This window comes from Squalius cephalus (genome assembly GCF_949319135.1).
Source record: "Squalius cephalus genome assembly, chromosome: 1".
Taxonomy (NCBI): domain Eukaryota; kingdom Metazoa; phylum Chordata; class Actinopteri; order Cypriniformes; family Leuciscidae; genus Squalius; species Squalius cephalus.
The window spans coordinates 28,070,329-28,094,632 of NC_137122.1; the positions used below are offsets into that span (position 1 = coordinate 28,070,329).

Genomic DNA, 24,304 nt, shown 5'->3' on the forward strand with positions numbered 1-24,304 from the left:
ATAAAGACTCTTCTATTCTATTTGAATTATTACTTCTATCCTCCTCATGAAGTACAGGGCTCGAGATCAGAATGAACCGCCCGAGGGAAGGGCTTTTCTGGATGGCGCACAACGGAGGCCAAGAGCTCGTGCGTGCGTCCCGTGGGCTCTGTGTGACGTGTTACTGTCGTCACTGGTCACTGCCGAGCATCATCTAACTGCGGCTTAGTTTCCAAATAATGTTTTACACTCTGGTAGAGACGTGTGTATGTAGAGACGTATAGTAGGCTATGTGCTTCATTAATATGAAAGCAGGTGTCACTCTAAAAACTCAAATGATGTTGCATCTCAGAGTCAGAAGAAGCTAAATTAGGTGAGAATATAATTAGGACATAACATATTGTAAAAAAATGATAGCTAGAGGCAAAAGACACAAAACCGATGCTAATATGATGTCATTTTCACTGTGCACACATAAAACCTATATTCTGTGTTAATAAACAATAACTTGAAATCTGAGCTGTGGATTGAACTCTAGAAGTGTATGAGCTGTATAAAACTGAAACCAGCCCCTGGAGATGTGGCTATCATGGCAAAGCATTCACACGTTACTATGCGAGCTGAGCTTCGTATAGCCTCTATTGTTGAGGGAATTCAGTCTCTTTGAAAACAGTGTAACCTAGGATGATTAAAAAAAAAAAAAAAAAAAAAAATTTTAAACAACACGTTTATTTGTAGCGCAACAGAACTTCCTTATTATGGGACTGTGATTTTGTGGTTTATAACTTTTCCCAATATTCGACTGTTCTTAGAATTGTAGAATAACCTATTAGAAAACATTTTTATTTTCTGGTTAGATATTGTGATGTATAGCCTATGGTATTTTCAGGTTGGGTTAAACACATATGAACGCCACCACAAACTCGTAAATACGAGTTCGGTCCTGAGTGTACGAGTTGGGGGCGTTTCAGTGAGAAACGTGGCCTAATACCACAATATTTAGCAGTGACAGACTTTTTTTAAAACATTTTATTTTATTTTTTATTTATGCCTACAACAAAATATAATAGCATTGTGATATAACAATATGTAACGATAAAGTTTACAGTGGCTTCAATTTAATTACAAACATAAAACAGCAAAAAAAAAAAAAAAAAGAAGAAAACAAACTGACGCACATTCTTTGTTCTTCATTTTCTAAAAGTAAAGTTTAAAACTCTTGCTGTATTTAAGTGTAGGCCAGTTAAGAGAAGGTAGGCTACACTGCCAACTTGCTCCGATGAAAGTGACTTGAACACAACTTAAGTCATGAACTGGACTTCACAACTTGTAATTATGAACTTCAGTAGTTAAAAGCACCCGTAGGCCTTCATCTGAGTGAACTGTCTTCCTGAACAAGAGTAACTGTAGGGCGGGGCTTAATTTTATTCATGGGGAATTGATTGGATGGTTGTGGTTTGCTATTGGTTGATCTGATGTGAGTGACAGGTTGATCCCACCCTCGCACCAGTAAACACATCATCAGAGAAAAGAAGAGAGAGGGGAAGTTATTTTGATTAAAGATTACACGGCACAAAATTGTGCACGGATAAATCATTTATAATAAATGGCCTACTGCAATATTCCGTAAAAAAAAAAAAAAAAAAAAAAAAAAGTTCATTTTGATTAAATGGTGACTTTAAAATTGAACTTGGGTATTTCCCGCAATTCACCATATATACTGTTCGACTGTATTTTTGATCAAATAAATGTAAACAAAAACAATTAACAATAAAAAAAAAAAAAAAAAAAAACGTAATGATTCCAAAATGTTTGACCGGTAATGAATTACGAATAAACAATGAAATTATTTTCTCATTATTTTAGACCTGTTTTTTTTTTTTTTCTTTAACACATAAATACATTTGATAATTCAAGTTTTCTCCAGTTCACAGCTTCTGTAAAATATAGCGACTTCTGTATATATAATAAACAGCGCCACCTAGTGGGTAACTGAAAAATGAGAAAGTTCTACAGCTATTAAAAACGTGGGTGCTAAAATGAGCATTTGATATGGAAGTTAATTCACATTTATTTTATGTTCAAGATAGATAAAAAAACATATCAATAAGGTCTCAAAAACAAGTTTTACACACGCTTTTTTGTAGAAAAGTCTTTATTTACCATGCATTGAGGCATGCCAACATGTAACAAAAATCTTAAAACACTGAATAAATGAACACCTTTCAAGTCGAAGTCTTTAACTGTTTGAACTACATACAGGCACTTATTATAAATGTACACACTTCTTATTATAAATGTACACAAGGCTACAGATTTAGCTCTTAGGAACATAAACGGATGATATTGAAGTAAACATGAATCTGAAACATTTAATCATAAACATTGTTTTATGATCGATTATGCATATATATAGGCAAAGAAAAAATTATTTAACAATCCTATCCAACAGCAGAATGAACGACACCGAATTGTGTTTTTGTATAAAAAACATAAATATAAACAAGGAAAAGTTAACTAAATATCAAAATGCAAACCTAGGGGGAAACACTTCCTAACATTTCTGGTATTCTTTAAAGTGGGTATTAAAATGCTTGACAGTTATTTAAATAAATCTTCTGAAAAAAGCAGAGGTGTCATTTCACCTAATTGTAAAAATAAGTTTTTGGTAGTGTTCCTGCATTATAAATCTCAATGTATGGCTGAGACACAGAGGACAATCCCGTTTGATGCGTTTCATAATTAATATGATTGTCTCTGGCTCTCTAAGGCACGGTGAATATGGCACTGAAAGCGATTTCAGGCACCTCCAGTTTTTCAAGGCCTCACAGAAAACATGCACGTACTGTACGTATAACCCTGACCGTCTGTATGGACTAGTTGGCCTGGTTCTTCTTCTTCAGAACATTGAGAAGGTTATCAGACATCAGATAGGGTCGTTCTGGGCTGCCGTCGTTCCTCTCCAGGTCCTCCACTGCGATAAATGGAGAATGTGAGAAAAGAGTTGAGGAATAAACAAGCCATGGTCTACCTTTAGCCATAGGAGGAAAGGAAAGTGACAAACTCCTCACACACAAATGTAAACAGACCTAAATAACACATGTCCCTTCTTGCATAGTATTTATTAAAGATAAAAAAAGACATTAAGAATGAAAGCATCCAAAAGACATTGGAAAAGGCAGCAGACAGTTAAAGGCATCTCAAGAAGGCAACAAGGTGTTTTGGTTTTCCAAAACCAGATGCAAAGTGCAACCAAAAACAATAACCAACCTTAAAGTGCATTAAATAGATATGGCTTACAATCTACAGGAAATACAGAAATATTATCAGCCGTTTAAGAGTAACATTGGATGTTCAGTCTATCGTACAATAAAACAGCAGCAAGTACATTCAAAAAATAACTAAATGCATCATTCATCTGACAGTACGGACAACTAAAAACACTGAATCACTAACTTTGATGTACAGTGTAAAAAATGATATTACTTACAACAAAGTTGTAAATGAAAAAAATATTATTGGAATATGTATTAGAAGAAAATACTATTTAGGTCTTTCTACTTCAAAATCTCGCGCTTACTTCCATGTGTTACTTGCTGTTGTAATTATTTGTGAAATTTACTGATAATTTCTGACCTAAAAATAAATCCTACACTGGAAAAAAGTAGAAAGACTTTCTTATAAAACATACTCCAATAATCTTTGTTTTATTTACAACTATTCATATTATAACTATGAACAGACGCAAAGCAAAAGGCCACTTTAAAGTCAACATGAAATCAACATTGACCGAACATTTGTGCACGATTCATTGGTTGTTTACTCCACATACGTTTATTAAAATGTAATATTAAGCCCTTTTCTTTTTCATATAGAGACACTTTTCATCATCCAAGTGCCACTATTGTTTTTATGGTTAACACTTTGCAATTAGGTCCCATTAGTTATGCCAGTTGATGAATCAGCTGACATTAACTAACAAGTAGCAATATATTTGTTGCAGTATGTATTAATCTTTGTTAAAGTTAATTAATAAAAAACACAACTGTTCATTGTAAGTTTGTGATAGTTCAGGTCCATTCAATAAAATGAACAAATACAACTTTTGATTTTAATAATGTATTAGTAAATCCTGAAATTAACATTGAATAAGATTAAGAAATGCTGTAGAAATATTGCTCATAGTTAGTTCATGTTAAATAATGCATTTAACTAATGTTAACAATTGAAACCTTATTGTAAAGTGTTACCATTTTTATCATTTAAAGGAGTCCTATGACACTTTTTTATGTTTTCCTTTTCCTTTAGTGTGTAATGGATCTGTATGTGCATGTATATATAACGATCTGTGAAGTTATAAAGCTCATGGTTTCCCACAGAGATTTGTAACAGAGAACACTGATCCAGGCCAGCCTAAATGGCCTCGATTGAAGAACAGATATAACTACCTTGATCATCTACGTCACAATGTGAAATATTACCATAATGCCACCCAAAGTCATACTCAAAGAAAGTAGGCGAAGCTTCAGTGAACTGTAGTCGTCATGTCGCTGAGACGCTGTGTGTTTGGATGCGACAGCAAAACCACTGGGTTTGGCCTTCTGAAAACTGATGATATCAGGATTCAGTGGTTTCGTTCTTGAGCAATACAACCCAAAAGTTTGCTTGTGCACAGCACATTTTACAGAGGACAGCTTCCTGAACCTGGGAGAGTACAACTCCGGCTATATGCAAAGACTAATAAGGCCGTGTGTCCACCAAAGCGTTTTTAGCCAGCTGAAAAGGCTAGGCGCTCTGCTAAAACGCTCAGCTATGGGCGCTTGAGAGCGTTTTGGCAGCGCAGCGTTTTTTCAGTTGAGACGGTTGAGACCGAGACACTTTGCTTGTTATGATACGGAATATCCGCGAAAGTCTTACTAGTATCTCATTTCACACATATTTTGTTTCTGTGTTGATTCTATATTAAAATGGCAATACAATGTAATGTATTTTCTCTGGCTCTTGATTTTGTTCCGTTATTATGCTTGTTGTTGTCATCTGTTGACGTTGTACAAGCAGAATCATGTGGCGGACGCGGTTGGTCGGTGTGGTATTAGTCCCGCCCCTCCTCCACTGTGATTGGACGGTTGGGTAAAAAGTGACAGTGATGAGCGCTGCGTTTTACCAAAAGTTGAACATTCTTCAACTCTCGGCGACCAGTAAAAAACGCCGAACGCTCAGCGTTTCAGCGTGAAAAAGACGCTCAGCGCCTCGCTCATGGCGTTTTAAAAACGCGGCGCTCTCATTGAAAACAATTGAAAAAACACACCAGCCGTGAGTAAAAACGCTTTGGTGGACACACGGCCTTACTGTGGAAGTAATATTTTTCCACTTATTACTGTGAAATTTTCTGCTGAAATCGCACTTGGAAAGTTGCTTCCGATCGATCGGATTGATCATCCGCATTTTCAGAATCCGACTCGGGCTCGAACTGATCCGGGAAAACAGACGACATTAACTGTGCATTTACAATTTCTTTAAGCCTAGGAATCTGAAGCTCTCGATAATGGTAAAGGGACGTTACATTTCCGACACACACGTTTCGTTTTTAGCCAATCACAATGCAGCAGGGGGACGGGCTTAAAGAAATCAGCGCGTTTCGGACAGACTGGGAATAGAGGAGCTGCAATAATATACAGTGAGAAAAATGTTTTTTAACATTAAAAAACATGTTAACCTACTCAATTACACCCAATAAAAAATAAGAATGAACTTTTAAAATAGCATCAAATGACCTCTTTAACATCCTGTTTCATTTGGAGAACCATCAGATTATAAAATTAAAATGGGATGCGAATGTAGTTTCATGTTGACTTCATTTTCAAGATCATTTTCCCTGTCTATCCTTGTGTTACCTTAACATACATTATCAGTCGATTGAACACATGATTAGTTAACTGCAGTTATGATTTAATCTTATGACCATTCAGTCTCTTAATGTAATAAATTAGATTATATTTCCATATTACGAAAACCACTGGGAAACTTTCAACAGTTTTCAATTGTTTTTGTCGGGCTCCGTCAGCTGGATGGTCTCGTCATGTGAAGCAGGGGTCCGAGCCGCGTCCGCGTCCTTCATCAGAATGTCGTGCAGCGATGCGGTCATGTAATACGGACGCGCTGTGGAGCCGTCATTGCGCTCAAGGTCTTCACCTTTATGTGGCGTTAGTGGGTTTAGTAATGAGTGTGTGATTAATGATTAATGTGTGAAATTTAGATTGTGTGGAAAAGATATTGAATGTGAAGTATAGAAAAACCAAAAGAGGAATGATGAGAAAAGTGTAGGGAACAACCATAAAAAGAGAAAGAGAAAGAGAAAGAGAAAGAATCAGGTTATTATGAGATGAAGGGAAGAAAAGCACCATAGACAGATTAGAAACACCTCATACCAGAATACATAAGTGAAACACAGTAAATTCTCAGTCTAGCGAGCCATATTTATTAAGAGCAAACCGAGCTACATGCACTGCCATGCGCAATGAAGAGTCATTAGTGGCATAAGGCTTCTTCCAAACAGATATAATATATCCCTGAATGCAATGCTATAGCATTTTTAAAAGGATCAAAAATGACACTTATTCAAGAGTGGACCTCGATGGCTTGATATTTATACTTGAACTACTGGATTCTGAGGTGAAAACACTTATTATGGCAAGTACTCACAGAAGCAGAGGAAGAGTGTGTCCACACACATGGCGTAAACGCTGAAAAACCCATGGGCGATGAGGTAGGAGCCCACCAACACGGTCTGGAGAAAGAACGCAAACATGTTTCAGTTGCTAAAGACAGGTAGCATACATTGCCATCCAAAAGTGTTTTTTTTTTTAAAGAAATGTATACTTTCATTCAGCAGAGATGCATTAAATTGATTAAAAATGACAGTAAAGACATTTACAACGTTACAAAAGATTTCTAACAGAATCCTTAACAACAACAAAAATCACAGTTTCCACAAAATATCAAGCAGCACACCGGTTTTCAACATTGATAATAATCAGAAATGTTTCTTGAGCATCAAATCAGCATATCAGAATGATTTCTGAAGGATCATGTGACACTGAAGACTGGAGTAATGATGCTGAAAATTCAGCTTTGATCACAGGAATTACATTTTATATTGTAACTTTAAAATATTGAACTTATTTTAACTACCGTTTTTACAGTATTTTTATCAAAAAAATGTTGCCTATAGCACTATTCAGATAATAATTGTTTCTCATGTTCTTATTCTCAAACCACTTACCAAAATAGGAACCCAGTAATAATGGAGACTGGGTGCAGCGCCCTTAAACGCATCCGTTTGTCCTGAGAAGAAGAAGAAAGCGAAGATCCCTGGGAGGAAAAAAAGATGGAGTGAGATCAGAAAAGCCTCAGTTCAGTCTTATTTAAACATGGTTTCATTCTCTCCTGTCTAAAGCACAAAACTTACCCACAAGCCCAACAATAAGGAGTTTTCCAAGAAATAAGATGAAATCAGTGACCTTATCCAGGACTACAACCCTGTGACGAGAGAGAAAACATCTGTAAAACATGCTTGAAATTCATCCAGCCCATATAAACTTCCCAAAACTAGTGATCTGCTAATAATCTTGCCATGCATTTGTTTATTAATTGTTGGTCTGCATACGCATAGTACGTTCTTGCTGTTATCAGCATCACATATCATTGTTTGTTAGTGTTTCACACCATAACAGTGGTGCTTTTAAGATACTGTGTCACTTTAAAAATGTTAAACCCCTGTATTCAGTTCCAGTCTCTTCTGAAGTGCAGTGTCAGGGTTTCACTCACCTGATTACATTTCTCATCAGGAGCATGAAAGCATCACTTGCTGACCGGCAGAAGTTTTTACCGTATATGGCCACCTGTGACAGAAGAGACACTTATTCAACAAAGACTGCATATAGATGTTATTAAGATTCCCATTCAGTCTATATTATAAAGTATGTAGGCTTCAGCAAAAAAATTAAGACTGCCTCCTCTTTGACACATTAGTTCATAATTTCTCCAGCTGAGAGTGATGAAACTACATTAAACACTTCAAAAAAGGAATCATTCTTTTAATGGATGTCAATGGAGGAGAGACTTCACTACATTGAATAAACCACTTTTGTGAGGAAATAGCTTATTAAATAATCAACATCCATCGGCTAATCTTCAACATAACATGTTTGCTCTTAAACTTTCATTTTTGATTGAACTATTTTTTAGTTTACACTGAAAAAAAAATGCTTTTTTATAAGAGAAGTCACTGACAATTGCGCGACAGTTATGATTCAGTTTACACCACTTCTCATTTATTTCTATGGTATTCGCACACAGTGATTGACTGTCACACAACTCAATTCAATGACGTCAAGGCTGTAATGTGATTGTTTATCAAGGCACATGTGATCCAAGTTAGCCGTTACTTTTTCCAATGGTAAAGCCATGGACACTCGTATCTCCTAATAATAAGAGCATGAATGAATTTAAAAAAAAAAAAAAAAAAACATTCCCTCTATAGCCTCACTCCTATAATCACTATTCCCTATGTTAGTCCACTAATACAGCTCACTTGAAGAGGTCAATGAAAACGAATGAGTGAATTTGGACAGCCGTTGACTGTAAATCGGCTGTACACTTATTGCAGTGCATTGTGGGATTGAATGAGTGCACTCGGTTGGTTTGTGGTGAATGAGTGCATTCGGACACCACTAAAAATGGCTGTCCTCTCAAATAATTCCCTATTTGAGGGTATAGGGGGCGATACTGGATTTTAGTGAGTCTGAAGACCTTGATTATCTGGTTCAGGTGTGTTTGATTAGGGTTGGAGTTGAACTCTACAGGACAGTGGCCCTCCAGGAGCAGGATTGGACACCCCTGGTTTAATTCAATCAGTCAAAGAGTTTCTGCTTTAAATAATACGATGTAGTGTATGACCACGCACCATAATGTAAGCATTCCTGTTTATGAACTTGATGAACTTCTCCAGGCACCAGAAGCAGCATTTCAAACAGCACAACAAGAACTTGGCGAATTTATTCTCTGCTCCTGTGGGCAGAAGAGTTCACAAACAGATTACAGTGTGCAGTGTGAGATATGGCAAGTGATAATGTTCACCGTCATCTCAAAAGAGTAACCTGCAGGGTCTCCAATCACCCTAAAAGGGCTTATTTTGCGATAATAACCAGTTGAAGTTATTATTATGTGAACAAGGCTGGAGAGTGATTCGAGAGACGTGAAACTAGAATGTGACAAAGGTCAATTATTATTTTATTATTAATAGTTAATTATTATTTAACAGTCATTATACACTGTAAAAAAAAAAAACTATTTTTCAAAGTTGTAAATGAAACAAATATTAATAGAAAATGCCACTTATAAGATTTTCTATAAATCAGTTTTTCTACTTGCCTTTCTTTGCAATTAACTGTAAAATTTACTAGCAGTTTCTGAGTGAATATTGTTTTTACTTTCAGTGTATGCACACATATTGCCATGATTAACCTATCGTAATCAACAGAGTTATGACTGACTATAAACGTTCTGTTGAAATGTTTTCTCTTTCTGTACCTTTGAGTTTGTGGTCAATATACTCCAGCAGAACCCTGATAATCTGCACGATGGCGAGGATGAGAGAACCAAACGCCAGAGAGCCTGTGTGATACCTGCGTGTGGACAAAATGCATCAAATTTATCAATTAAATCGTCCCTAGGACCCGAATGACACACTTTGCTAACATGCATATATTTTTTTCTAAAGCCGTACCTGAGGGATCTGCCCAGAGAGGCACACAACGGGAAAGCGGGGATGTGGTCGGGTTTTTTTAAAGCCCAGTAGTAGGACGCAAACGCTCCTGCCAGAGTCATCTGACCCAGAGCAGTGACAAAGTTGGCACACCAGAAGAACAGGAAGACGTTGTAGAACTGAAGGACGATCAGGTATTTGTGATACGGCGTTTCCCCACCGTAGAACGCAAACAGGCACTCAGACCGCGGACAAGCTGTCTTCATAGCAGATAGACTGTAGTTCTACAAGGATCAGGGAAATGAGAAACAGGGATTATTCACTTACTTTAAAACAGACTAGATTTTTCCAACAAGCTTCAGTACATCCACAGAATTTTATTCCACGTCAGACATTTATATAAACTCCCAAGTATCATTCTTGAAAACAAGTATCATTCTTTATATATATATATAAATAAATAAATTCTTTGTAGTGTAAAAATCAGAAAACCTTTGCCTTCAGGTGTATGGGTTTTCAAACAATAGTGATGCATACTAGCTGATTTTATCAATATATATTTATAAAGTACTACATATTTGCATTAAAAAATAGAATTGTGCACCTAATATTTTATACTATGACTGTACTCAATAAATAAATAAATAAATAAATATACATTTATGCATACACACCTCAGGGATGCAGGTTTCTCTGGCATATGAACATTCTGTTTCGTTGAAAACCTTATAAACAGGTTCACTAGATGTAGAGAGAAAACTGACCAGGGCGATTAAGGACTAGCACTGGTGCAATCATGACACATATATATATAGCTTGGTGCTGGGAATGTTTAACTATAGCATTGCTATCATAAAATATCCCCAACTTTTTTATCTTATTATAAAATAATCCATTACAAACCATTATCCCCTGCAGGCAGATGCTGTAAACTTCACCATTATGAGGGCAAAAAGAATCTGTCTGTACTGACGATCATACAAAAGTCTGAGTATCTGTGTATTCTGATTACATTATTTATTTAAATTGAATTGAAATGTAATGCAAATTGAATTGAATTAGATGTTTTGGCTCATAAATGGATAGTTCACCCAAAAATGAAGCAAACAGTTGATGGACCTCATTGACTTCCATAGTATCCAAAAGTCAATGGGGTCCATCAACTGTTGGGTTACCCATATTCTTCAAAATATCTTCTTTTGTGTTCAGCAGAAAAAATAAATGCCTCTGGGTTTGGAACAACTTGAGGATGAGTAAATGATAACATCATTTTCATTTTTTGGTGAACTATCCCTTTAAAGGCATGTAATGGATTAACCTTTTGCCCCTCTGAACTAAGAACTATTTTAATTTAGATTTAAGTGAGTGACTATAAGATGCAAGTTCCTGTCCAAAAGCGCTAACACGCATTAAAATTTCTGCTTGAGTCTTGAGTGAAGGATACACTGCAGTGACACCCCAGTAAGCGATGACTATGGTCAGGAGGAAGAAGGTAAAGATCGGGTAGAAAAGTGATGACATCACATAACCGATGGCCCTGAAAGAGGTCAAAGAAAACCACAATGAGGGTAAACAAGGCCAATGCTAAAGCACTAATACAAACCAAAGATTAAAAGGTAAAATTACCAATATGCCTATAAAATTTAATAATAGCCAGAATCCTGCAAAAAAACACAAACCTGCTGGCCTCCTTTATGAGCTCAACAGCGACCCGGATTCGGTTCCTGAGGAAGATGAGGAGGAGGATGATGATGAGCTCCAAAATAGCCAGAATGATTACTGAAGAAAGAAACATGTGTTACTTCAGTGCCTTTACAATAATATTTAAATGAAGCTTAAGTATTTTAATTGCATTTATATTTAAATGTAAATTACGTTTTAATGTGAACCTACAGCCAAAATGCAAAAAAAATACTTGAAAAGTTGTGAGATCCAATCTAAACTGAATGTGATTAGAGAGAAAAAATGGCTAGCTATCGCCAAATAGTAAAAAACAGACACATATATTCGTATACAGAAAATGTGAGTGGTGTTTACTAATGTTTAATTCACCACCACAATTCTAGGTTGTTGTGGGTGGTTTTTAGGGCGTTTTCATGCGTTTAGGTTGTTCTGGGTGGTTTCTTCTTCTTTCACTCACGATCATGTCGTTCCAAACCCATAAGAGACAAATGAAGAATCTGAGAATCATTAAAAATATCTTCATTTGTATTCTGAAGATGAACGATAGTCTAACGGATTTGGAACGACATGTGTATGAATACATTTTTGGTTTAACTCAACCCAACCACAGTGCTCTTTTTTCATTTTATTTGTTAAAAATTAATCTTATTGGTCATCCTTTACGTCTTTATGTTGGTTTCACAAATATTTAACCAATAAAAAGCATTTAAAAGAAGTTGTGACTAAACCATTGGAGATCTCTGCTTGTTTGCAATGCAAGGGAAAATAAAGAACTGAAGTTTGCGCAAGTACAGCATTTTATTTACTCAAGAAACACTATGTCCATAAAGGCTAGTGTTTTTTTTGCATTTGAAGAGTGGAGAATAGTCTTAGTCTTTGCCATCTAGTCTAGAAGCAAATAGTGTTTTAAATATCTATAATTATCTAATTTTGATCATGAGATTCCAACAAGAAAACTGAGACCCCATATAGCTAAAATAAACATTATTGTACGCTCATGAAAATGTAATGCGATGCCCGTACTGCCTCAGAAGCGGCTGTTCCAGTTCATTCGCTGGTCAAAAACCTCGTAACTCAATTTGAGCTTGATTTTCATAAAATGTTAATATTATAATGACAGGTGCAAGTGTCTGACCATTGCTAAATAAAGCCACAATACCAACTTCGATGACAGTGTTTAATAAATACGAGATTTCCACCCGACAGCAATGATATGTAGATTTGTTGTTTTATCATCACCAACAACATCATACTTATTGTGTTCCTACTTGACTTAAGCTCAAGTTTCATATTAAATGGGATAACTACTTTCAACATAGCCTAATATCTAGATTTAAATGCCATTTGAAGCAATGCATATGTGCAATTCTGTTATATTTTTATTTAGTGGTGTGCCGTGGGATTTTTTACTAATCAAAATAGTGCCGCAGCAAAAAAAAAAAGGTTGGGAAACACTGGGTTAACTAACCCTTTAAAAGAGCCTAACCACAAGTCTCTGTGATATTCCGACCAATATGGCATTCCTTTACCCTGGTAATCCAGAGTTCTCGCGAGAGCACAAGCTGAATTTGCTCAGCGAGTTACTCTGGTGTCGAGCAGTGGAGCTCATTAAATATGCCCCTCGATCTGAGCTGCACCAATCACAGCGGGTTATCTGATATAGGCGGGCCAGAGGCGAGATGACGACAGCAATGTGACGTCGAAGTCATTAGTAAACATCGCAAGATGGCTATGGATGAATAGCAGTTGTTTGAAACGGCTTTGGCCGATACAATGAACGAGTTAGACTTGGCTTTTTCCCTAAAAGAGGAACAGAAGATGGCGCTCGAATCGTTCCTTTGCAAGAAGGACGTTTTTGCTGTTTTGCCGACCAGATACGGCAAGAGTATAATCTACCAGTTGTCTCCGCTGGTAGCTAAGCCTAAGGGGTTTATTGTTGTGATTGGTCGAAGTGTTATCCAATTGCATGCAGTGAGATTTTCAAATGCATGCTTGGTGCCGCCCCTCGAGCTGGACGATTTTCATTGACCGACGCCAGACCAATCATCTTTTAGATTTAGGTCTGGATTTCCAGGCTAGCATTCCTTAAATCTTAGTCAAAGATTAGTGCAATATCAGTTACGTGCCAAATTGTTTTTTGACCCCATATCTCTAACCTAAAATATAAGCAAATAAGCAGTGAAGCAACTCACTGAAGGCCAGCCAGGTCTGTCTGATGTGCAGGTAGACGGAGAAGTCGGGCTGGAAGCCCAGCTGCTGTAGAGTGATATTAGAGCCAGCCGAGTCCTTCATATTGACATACTTTACGCTGCAGTGAGCAATACCTGTGTAAAGAACAGACGAACGATTGACCGTTTTTATCCATTTTTGCAGCATCATCAGATGTACTGCAGCAGATTAATGTATCTTAGTGTATGAAGACTGTACCATAGGCAATGACAGCGATGACCAAGAGGATCATGACCCAGACCATGATTCCAGCCAGATACCGCAGGAGAACGATGAAGATCAGACTCAACACCACAGCAATCAACAAACAACTGCAGAAACAAACAGATTAACACTCGTTCACAGCAGGAAGAAAGTAGCTAATCCACTGCAATTATCATCAACTTAAAACTATTTACTGTAAAAAAAATTGTGTTAATAGAAATACAAATCTGTTATACTTTATTTCAGCTAGTTTCAAAGCCAACGTTTCTAATTTTCCTTCAATTTAAGTACTAAAATTACTAAAACTAAGACTGAAAATTATTCATTTAAAACTGAAATAAAACAATAAAAAATGAAATAGACATATTACTAAAAGCATAATAATAAAACCAACAAAATGAGAAAATTACTTCAACAAACTCATAAAACATCAATAAACTGGAAAAAATCTAATCTAATTAAAAATATTAAAAAATACTATTATACTCCAGTATATTGATGACATTAAAAGAACACTAATTCAAATGTTAGCACTAAAATTAATGAGTAATTTCTATTGAAACTAGAGAAAATATAATCACTAAAATAAACAATGACTTACACTAGGATCCAGTACCAAGACTTTGTGTAATCCTCAAAGATCTTCATTGCAACTTGTCGACCCTCCATGACTATTGTGGCGTTCCTGCGATTGTCAAAGCAAACATGGATTTATAATAAATAGCCCCCTTGAATTGCACTGCAATCGCATCTGCAGTAGTGGCATGCAAATGAGTTATTTTCTTGCAAATGTATGTTTGAGTATTATAAATGTGTTTACTTCATCCCAGCCACCAGGTCTTTGGCATCTCTAGTCTTCTCTCCATCATTAAATGTCTCTTGATCGCCCACGGTGATGACTTCACCCTTTTTGCCCAGAGATGGAAAACACCTTTGCAAAACTGAAAAAAATAAAAAAAATAAAAATAGCATTATGTAACTAAATTTGCAATTATTCCCAATAAATATTAAAAGTGTAATAATAAGAACAAGAGTCTTACATGGTTTGCTGGAAATCAGATATGCAGGGCACAGTTTTTCTTGCAAAATTTGCGGCACAGACTTTAGAGGGAGACAGTATTGGTCAGTCATTTATTAGACATTTGCAAAAACTAGATACTTGCACACAACAATTTTTTTTAATTTATTTTTTTATATATGTTACAAAACTAACTTACCTTCAGCCCAGGTTCTTCTCTGCAAAATTGTTTGTATTCTTTCCAATCGAATGAATTTGAGAAGGCCTTTACCAGAGTCATAGTGCGATTAGGACATTTCTCTACACACACCTAAACACAGAAAGAAAACAATTTGATATAAGATATAAAGTTTTAACAGGGTTGACAGCCCAAAACAAAACAAAAAATCCTGACTTATAACCTTATTTTATAAAGATGAGACGTCAGTGCTAAAAAAAAGACAGACTTCATAATGGAATGCTATACTGCACATCACAGTGAAGTGCCTATTGCTTATGATCTTCTCAGTTCTCACGCATGTGTCGTGGTGCTCTCAGAGGCCCACACGCAAGAAAATGAATGGTTGAATAAAGTTGTTATTTTTGTTTGTTTTTTTGCGCACAAAAGTGTTCTCATCACTTGATAAACTTAAGGTTGAGCCACTGTAGTGACTTGGACTATTGTAACGATGTCTTTACTAACTTTTCTGGGCCGGCAGATGAGATTACCCAGCAGACTATGAAGGAGTGAGCCAGCTCTCAGATTTCATCAAAAATATCTTAATTTGTGTTCTGAAGATGAACAAAAGTCTTACGGGGTTGGAACAACATGAGGGTGAGTAATTACTGACAGAATTTTCATTTTTGGGTGAACTAACCCTTTAATGTCATCATGAAATCAAAATGGACACTATTTACTTTGTTAGCGGCGCACATTACTAGTCTTGTGGTGAACGATTAATCTGTGCAAGTTAATACACCGAAAATATTTTGTTTGTCGTGGTAATCTTTAATCAAAATCTGAAAATGTGCATCTTCTCTGGAATGGTGTTCCTTCTCTGATGACGTCAGTTTGACGGCTTGGGTTGAATATCTTTAACACCTTCCCTTCAACTTTCAGTCTGCTATGAGCGAGAGATGGAGAGGAGGTGCCCTGCCCTCTATTTAATATTCTGTTTCACTTGGAAATACATCACATCACAACTGTTAATCCGGTTCACCGGGACTTTAAAGTAGCCGAGGGGCAGAATGAGGGTTGACTTTTTTTTTAATGTAAATATATATGGTTTTGTGTGTGTGTGTGTGTGTGTGTGTGTGTGTGTGTGTGTGTGTGTGTGTGTGTGTGTGTGTGTGTGTGTGTGTGTGTGTGTGTGTGTTTAGGTTTGTTCAAAAAACATTAACAGTATAAGTGAGCCTCAAGGAACCTATTAAAATAAAAACAATTTAAAAAGTAATGAAAGATAAGTTTAGCGCATTGCATTATGGGATACAGTATTCCCAACAGTGCTCACTGGTAGTACATGCACATGCAACCATGTCATCTTTATTTATACAGCGCTTTATACAACGCAGAATGCTTCAGAGCAGCTTCATAATAATAAACAAGAAAACTAAATCATGATGCAAACTTCATAAAATATGACACAAATTCAAATTCTGCTGTAAAAAGACATTAGTGTCATTATTCAGCTCAAGTCAGTTCAGTGTGGTTTCAGTTCAGTTCAATAACTGTACAGTTCATCAGTTTTGAAATGAGTTCAGTTCAGCTGTAAGCAGCTCTACAGAGGGCAATAAGGGTCGATATTTAGTTTGAGTCAGTTTAGTGTTAATTCAGTTTAATAAAAGTGTAAATGTAGCAAAAGTCGTCAGTTATAAAACACATTTGATTCAGCTATAAAGCAGCTCTGCAGAAGACAACAGTGTCATCATCCAGTTGAATTCAGTTCAAGTTTTGTTCTCATTTCCATTGTATCAGTGCAGTCACTCAATTCATAACATTACTGAATATTAAGTCTCTTTTAAACCCCAAGTTAAGCAAGCCAAAGGCGACCCAAACTCAGGCGACAGTAATGGCCAAATTAACAAACATGGTATGATTTTTTAATCCAGGCGCCTTACAAATTAGATTTGTGGATTGATATTATGCTAACATTTTGTATCCAGCTCCTTCTGCTTGTAAATCGGGATACGAGCCGACAGCATTAGGAGGAAATGCCCATCATCGTTACAAAAAATTCTCATACTTTGAATTGAATTCTGCAATAATAGTAGGAGTAGTAAAGTAGTATGCCAATCCAAAAATACGGTAGGCACAGGGTGGAACAGATGGGGTGGAGAGGACACAAACCTGAGGGGTCGGACACTGGAACTCTAGGAGGACCATGGGACTGGCGCACTTCATCATGTTAAAGTAGAACAACAAGGGCTTCTTCCTGTTACACACGTCACAAATACAAATGTTCAATTAAGTGAGGCTTTTATTAATTCATTTCACTGATACAGTGCTCAAAATTGTACCATGGGAAACAATTTTTTTACTGGAAAATGCATTTTTACTATATGCGAGAACTGCATGATTCAGGATAAATTGAGAGTGGATTTTTTTGTGTGCGTTTAAAATAGAGAAGAAAAAAAATAAAATAAATTGAGAGTTCACGATTTTGAACAGACAACTACACAAAATAACGTAATTCACTAGAGGTTCTGACAAAATGTTGATTTTTGCAGTATATTTACAAATATTGTATTTATTTTTAAATCGTTTTGAATGAATGATTCACTCAAAGACTTACTGGATGAATCAGTGTTTTTGAACAAATTGCTTCAATTTGAATAATTTCAAATGCATTTTTTAACAGTCACAAATCCTTAAAAACCAAAGGTAAGGTTATACGATGTGATGTCACTAATGATGTCAAACCTGGAGCAACAAAAATCTAAATAATCTTAAATTTGTGAGACTTACTCCAGATTTCCCTGGCCACAGTACTGTCCCATGCTGTCTGTGGGGTAGATCACCTTCCTCGGGTCACCGTGAGTCCAGGCTGAGGGTGCAAGACAGAAATGATGAGTATGTCACACACACACACACACACACACACACACACACACACACACACACACACACACACACACACACACACACACACACACACACACACACACACACACACACACACACACACACACACACACACACACACACACACACACACACACACACACACACACACACACACACACACACACACACACACACACACACACACACACACCTTTTAACAGGCTTTTTGAGTAGCCATTACCTTTCCAAAACCATGTCGGATGTGCGAGTATGAGAGAGTTAAAACAAATTTTAGAGCAAATAGATTAGGAAATATTTTAAATATCTCCATAATAAGGCTTTTAGCCACCTGAATCACCCAGTCCTAACATGCACACAGACAAACGCTCATCACACGCAAACCAATAATAAACAGTACATATAACATTAAAGGGTTCATTGTTACACAGTACCCAGTTCATAACACTATTGCAGACTGACTTACCCAGTATTCCCACTGCGATGTAGCCCACTATGGCCACGATGAAGAAGATACAGCAAATAATGTCTGTACATCCTCTGTGGTGCAGAAAGAAACGGTCTGTTACAACATGCTTTAAAACTACAGGACCAATGTATCAATGTCTTATATGACGAACCAACATCAAGCATGGCTGTTTGCAAAGGTTTGATGTCAGTGCTGATAAACTCTATTGGTTATTGCATTTCTCGTGAAGAATAGCAGCACAGGAAATTTGAACCAAAAGTGGGAATGAGTTACAGAGCAACAGATTTTTTTTAAAGGATTTTTGGCAATTAACAACTTTGACTTTAAATAGTCTGTTGTATTACTAAGGGATTGGAATTTGGCACACAAGCATTATGGACTACTTTTATAACACTTGGGGCTTTTTGGCACTTTTTGGAGCTTGAGAGTCCCTGGTCACTTATTATATAGAAAAAAATAAGAGCAGTGTGAATATTCATCAAATAATCTATTATATAATCTCTAAGAAAGTAAGTCAGGTTTGGAACGACATGAGAATGAGTAAATTATGACATTTTGTGTGAGTGTGAACTATCATTTTAATGTTTAAGCAAAATCTAGTTATTTAAAAACAGATCAAATCAGTTCGATTCTTACCTGTTTTGGATGGGCCCTTTGAAGTCGGGGTCATATTTTTTGGGCTCTCCTGTGAGAACAACAAGGAGAAACTAAATTAAATACAACTCAACTAAAACAATCAATATTTCAGACATTGTTAGACCACAAGGAAACCATGTTAGATTTCATTACAGACAACCACTCACTTACATGGCAGAAATTTGCTCAGTCAGGCTTTTGTTAGCCCAATTAAGCACAATGTATCACACTTTGTGAATGACTGCTGATCTACAGCAGGGGATTTTCTTCAGCGCACGCCTGGAAAATGACATTCCAGCCCAGTGAGCGAGCAAGAGCTTCTGCTACACAGTAAATGACCATCTAGGACACCCTATCAACCACCCAAAACACCCCAACGCACAGGAACATGTTAAAACCCACTCAAACCATCCTAGCATTGATGTAGTGGCTTCTGCAAGGGCAAACACCACTCACATTTCCTTCAGAAAATTACAAGTCTAGTTGTGCCAGAAACAACAACGTCCCACGCGCAGTTGTTTTGGAAATATTTCCCAATTTACAGCCCTGGAATGGAGCCTCCTATTACAAAATGGGTAAGCCAAGCATGCTTTTAAATGCAACATGACTTCGAATTAATGTACATTTGTTGCTGCTTGTCAGTTAACATCTAGAGCCAGGGGGTTGTTCCTAAAATAAATAAGACATGTAGTATGAAATGGTGTGCTAAACAGCTAGTAACCAAGCTGCCCTGTTAAGTTAATTTAGCTCAAACTAGTCAAGCTGGAAGTATTTGGATCCTCACGCCACACTTAAAAATATCTGAATGGCATGGTATAAGAAAAGAATGTCAATCCAGCTGCATTTGTTTAATAGATTACACAAGCACCTTTTCATGCATTTCATGATTTCACAAAAACATTTAGGTTTTAAATGTTAAACCAACAGATTAAAAAAAAAAAAAAAAAAAAAAAAAAGTGGGCACTGTTTTTTTCCAAACCACTTTGAAACCAGTTCCAGTTCCTTACAAAAAATGGCTCAGAAAAGAGAAGTAATTAATTTCAGAGAAGAGCGGTAGAAACTGTGCACAGTTGCCACTTGCGTTGATAATTTTGGATCTACTATAAACGTTAAGATAGTCCAAATACTGTACTTTTTGAGGCCACTGAACTCCCATCTTGTGAACTGCAATAAACTAAGAACAGATGTGCAAATGCTCTTATTCGCCAACCACAGAGCTCTGGTGTGGAAAAAACTGGTACAATCTTTCCATTTACTTTGTACAAAAATGTCTTGTGTGTACCAGAACAAAAAAAATCTGCTCTGTTTAAGCCTCAGACATCCACGAAAAACATGCATAATACCTTGCCCAAACACATTTGATTACACAACACTTTTTGCAAAAAGAGATCAACAACGACTTAATGCGCTACATTTACATTTATTAATTTAGCAGATGCTTTTATGCAAAATGAGAAACACCAGCAGTTGGTCATACGAGCCAACAATATCATTCACAGTATACAATGTTAAGTTTAGTATACACTAGATTAGAAAAGCAAATGTGAAATGCATTAAATAGTAGTAAGTGCCTTGGTTTATGGCTGTGGGTTAGTTAAATGCTTATAGCCTTAGTTGCTACTATAATATCATTCAGCTTTATGCTAAATAAGTAAGCTTCATTACAATGTTTTCTTCTATCTTGCAATGAAAACAACTGCTGAGGATTGCTAAACTGTAGGCAAACCCTCACCACTTAAAGGGAAGACACTGCCATTGGGAATTTCTGCTGTGGCATCTGACTGTAAACATCCACGCCCTAGTAGACACGCAAAGACTGAGTGCTTCAGTTCCCAGGCAGACCAGGGTATTGTGAAGATGGACAAAGGCCTAGTATGACACTAATGCAGTGTTAACACACTTCTTCCAATGCACTAAATGAACGCAAATGGCTAATGGCATACAAGCCAACAGTAGCGCCATTAGAGCAGCCTCTAAAAACTCCCAAAGCACTCTCTGAAAACAAAGCTGTAACTGGGACACAGTAGTACATGGTACCCTTTCAAAAGGTGTACAATTTAGGTACTACATCAGGAAACAATATGTACCTTTAAGGTATTAATGTGCATCCTATAGGAGTAAATATTGCAAAAAAGTGCACCTTTTGAAAGGGTACCTCCCAAGTGACAGTGAGAGTCACTGAAATATCCCACGTTATGGGAAACCATTTGAACCAACGTCTGGACATAAAAACCAGGCTGATCGCACAGAAAAGATCTGGATTCAACCAAACACTCCCATTTTTACCATTACTCATGTAAGACACAACTTTACTTGTGGTCAGTTTCTCAGAGAGAGCTTAAAAGGGTTTGTCCACATGTCAAAACCAAAAAAATATTTGCATACTAGATACCATCAAGTGACGTTACCGCTTTTTTTGTAAGCACCTTCCTCTGCGGGCATCTTGATGTTCAGTGGCTCTGATGATCTGATATTCCTTCCTCACTGTTTAGGGAAAAGTCCTTCAGCCGTCTATCTGACTTTAACTTCCTGATTTCAAGCGGGAAACAACCTTCCGCTGTTGAAAACTGGTTGAACAGGTTTAAGCTGAACTAAACACCACCTTTTCAAGCAAGAAAATATTGGATTTCTCTCATTTGATCTTTCTAAACTTGGCCTGGTGTCCTTTCTGAACTGTTTTTAAGTTTTCTTTTGTCTCTGAAGGACTAAACGGAGCAGTTTTGGGTCTCTAACATCAGGAGGGATCAGAGATGGGTGCCACGACAATGACACCCGACTCGGTTTAGATTAATTTTGTCTTGCAGATGCTGGTGCAAAGCAACTTTATCGTGGAAATATCCCTCGAACCATTACCAACACGAGCGGAATCTTTTGAACAAACATGAGATCTTCTGGTTTAGGTCACAAACAGCCTGCTTTCAGTGGAGGTTTATCAGTGTGTGAAATCAATGCATATGCAAACAGGTGCTACATCAAAAGGTGAAAAAAGAAAAGCTTCCCATTGGTTTCACACTATCTATTGGGATCTGCTCATGTGCATCTCCACTCATGCCGATATAATGTAATTAATTAAAGCTAGTAATGTCATTTCATTCATTCTTTAAAGAGACAAACGTTTTGGCTCAATTTTGCTTAGATTCAGACAAAATTAAAATTAAAATTAAAGAAAATTAAAACTGATATCAATCAAAATCTGACTGTTGTCCGTAACTGCATGTTGCCAAATCTGAGGAAAATGTACAAAGGTTTTGTTATCACTGAGATACTATTAAAGTTTGTATTAGTTTGAAATTGAATACGTTTGGGATGTTTAATATTTTATTTTATTTCAAGTTACAACATTTTTTTTTTTTTTTTTTGTTAACTATAATAACCCTTTCAAAGGATTTTTACTATCAGAAAAAATATATACATTTTACAAGTCCTCTGCCATCCTTTTTCTTAATCTTAAATTTCTCTGTAATTAATGTAATCACTTCTCTATGGAGCCCCTAAAAGGACAAAACATAAGATGACAGGAAAAATAAGATTTTGCGTTTTCTTGCAAATGTTGTGCGTTCCCCCAAGAAACTTTGCATTTACTAGCAAAATGTATGGTTAAAACTAAGTTAATTGTGTGTTATTAAGCAAGATTTTTGATGTGAAGCTGCAAATAATCTTTATTCATTAATATAGCTTCATTTTAAAGAATTCAAGTCAGAGAAAAGTGGACAGAAATGTCCAAAATAGCCGTTGCTCATGAAAATACGCACTGTTCTTAAATGAGTAAAGTAAGAAATCAAATCAAATCAATAACACTTCCATTAGTCTAAATGACTAATGGAAGGAAAGCTGATATCAGCAGTTCAGGATGTGATCACAAGACGTCTAACTATTACTGTAAATGAAGCTAAGACATTTCAAAAGTCACCTCTCAATTAAGATTATATCAAGTGGAAAGGATCCGAAATGCCATGTTGGTTTATATGAGTCTTTTCCTGTCGTCTGGCTAACAAAGAAACAAAACACTTTGCTCTCTGATAAATTCAGGACCGAAAATTCTCATTGCAATATTACTTTTACTGTACAGCACTTTGGAGTTTTGGAGGTGCTTTATAAATAAATAAACACAATACAAATTAGGCAATATAAAAATATATTGCGGCGCTCGCAAACTATTTGAGAAGTTTGAGAAGTACAACTGAATGTAAAAGTCATCCCTTCCCTAATTTGAAACAGCTGCAGTCGCACTCAGTCCCTCAGCAGCAGAAATAGCACATAAGTACAGCTTAAAGTTTAAAATGAAGAGGTAAAGGCCTTATTTTATATCTTTAAAAAGCGCCATCCTATATTCCACCCTTTAATTACCAGTACATGCACTCCCAACTCATGAGACCAGACTTTGTGCGCTATGACTTTGGTTACCAGATATTTTACAAGGACATACGAGTAAAACCAGGGCTGAATAGTAAAGCAAAAAAAATGTTCAACACATTTGTTCCAAATACTGACTTTTAACCTAATAGACAAGCAACAATGTTCTTGTAAAAGCAACGTTGTATTAAGGAGTTTCCAACAGAAATCCAGGACAGAAACCATATGCAAACTATTAAAACAACCACAATTGACCCTTTCAATGGTTTCCATGTTGTATCCATACTCACAACAGCTGTGTGGTTTCATATGTCTGTATGTAGTTTAACCCTGTGGCACAACTTTACTGTATTTGCTTTGACATGATCTGGAAACAGTTATCTTATCTAACAACACGCCCACCTTCTATTTCCAGTCACACAGCTTTATTTGTTATAATAAAAAAATAATAAAAAAACTACTGTTTTCATATTTGCAACTAATAAATGAACATATAAACAAACATGTATACTATTATAGTACAACTGAACACATGAACATTTCAGCCATGCTGTCACATGTGATGAAAGCACAGCATTTTTTTGGTCAACCACCAAATTTACAGTAACTACAAATAAGTCAGCTACTAAAATGAGTGACAAAAGCCACAATGTCTACAGATATGACTGTTAGGAGTAAGAACATATCTACACAAAACATGAGGTAAAGTAGCTAAGCAAATCCCAAACTCTGCCATAGTAAATAACGGGGGTTTTAGGCGTTGCCTTACTAACACAACAGCTTTAACACTCATAACACCACTGTTTTTTCACCTTAACACGGCATATAGAGTCAAAACAGTTGTTCTTACTATTATTAGCGGCGGCGAAGTTATTAAAATGAATTTCAGTTTCTGTTTGGTAGCGT

General features: G+C 36.5%; 1 protein-coding gene across 4 annotated transcripts in view; it reads right to left on the reverse strand.

Annotated features, from left to right (window-relative positions):
• Positions 1 to 1,874: 1,874 nt before the first annotated feature.
• Positions 1,875 to 24,304, reverse strand: part of LOC307158264 (choline transporter-like protein 2) — a 119,223-nt gene continuing 96,793 nt past the window's right edge. The window contains exons 1-22 of one of the 4 annotated variants that reach the window (XM_079870692.1): positions 21,454 to 21,622; positions 19,046 to 19,094; positions 18,407 to 18,480; positions 17,824 to 17,902; positions 17,206 to 17,290; positions 15,079 to 15,189; positions 14,902 to 14,962; positions 14,682 to 14,802; positions 14,463 to 14,546; positions 13,856 to 13,968; positions 13,621 to 13,752; positions 11,425 to 11,524; positions 11,190 to 11,282; positions 10,420 to 10,504; positions 9,767 to 10,029; positions 9,571 to 9,665; positions 8,945 to 9,048; positions 7,807 to 7,880; positions 7,448 to 7,518; positions 7,262 to 7,350; positions 6,682 to 6,766; positions 1,875 to 2,953 (exon numbers count right to left, since the gene is read on the reverse strand). In XM_079870692.1, coding sequence (XP_079726818.1) covers positions 2,856 to 2,953; positions 6,682 to 6,766; positions 7,262 to 7,350; positions 7,448 to 7,518; positions 7,807 to 7,880; positions 8,945 to 9,048; positions 9,571 to 9,665; positions 9,767 to 10,029; positions 10,420 to 10,504; positions 11,190 to 11,282; positions 11,425 to 11,524; positions 13,621 to 13,752; positions 13,856 to 13,968; positions 14,463 to 14,546; positions 14,682 to 14,802; positions 14,902 to 14,962; positions 15,079 to 15,189; positions 17,206 to 17,290; positions 17,824 to 17,902; positions 18,407 to 18,480; positions 19,046 to 19,094; positions 21,454 to 21,487 — 2,100 coding nt within the window. In that variant the 5' untranslated portion in view covers positions 21,488 to 21,622 and the 3' untranslated portion in view covers positions 1,875 to 2,855. Of the gene's footprint in view, positions 2,954 to 3,084; positions 6,172 to 6,681; positions 6,767 to 7,261; positions 7,351 to 7,447; positions 7,519 to 7,806; positions 7,881 to 8,944; positions 9,049 to 9,570; positions 9,666 to 9,766; positions 10,030 to 10,419; positions 10,505 to 11,189; positions 11,283 to 11,424; positions 11,525 to 13,620; positions 13,753 to 13,855; positions 13,969 to 14,462; positions 14,547 to 14,681; positions 14,803 to 14,901; positions 14,963 to 15,078; positions 15,190 to 17,205; positions 17,291 to 17,823; positions 17,903 to 18,406; positions 18,481 to 19,045; positions 19,095 to 21,453; positions 21,623 to 24,304 lie in introns of those variants that run through there. The other 3 variants (XM_079870690.1, XM_079870693.1, XM_079870691.1) reach the window with 3 other exon arrangements.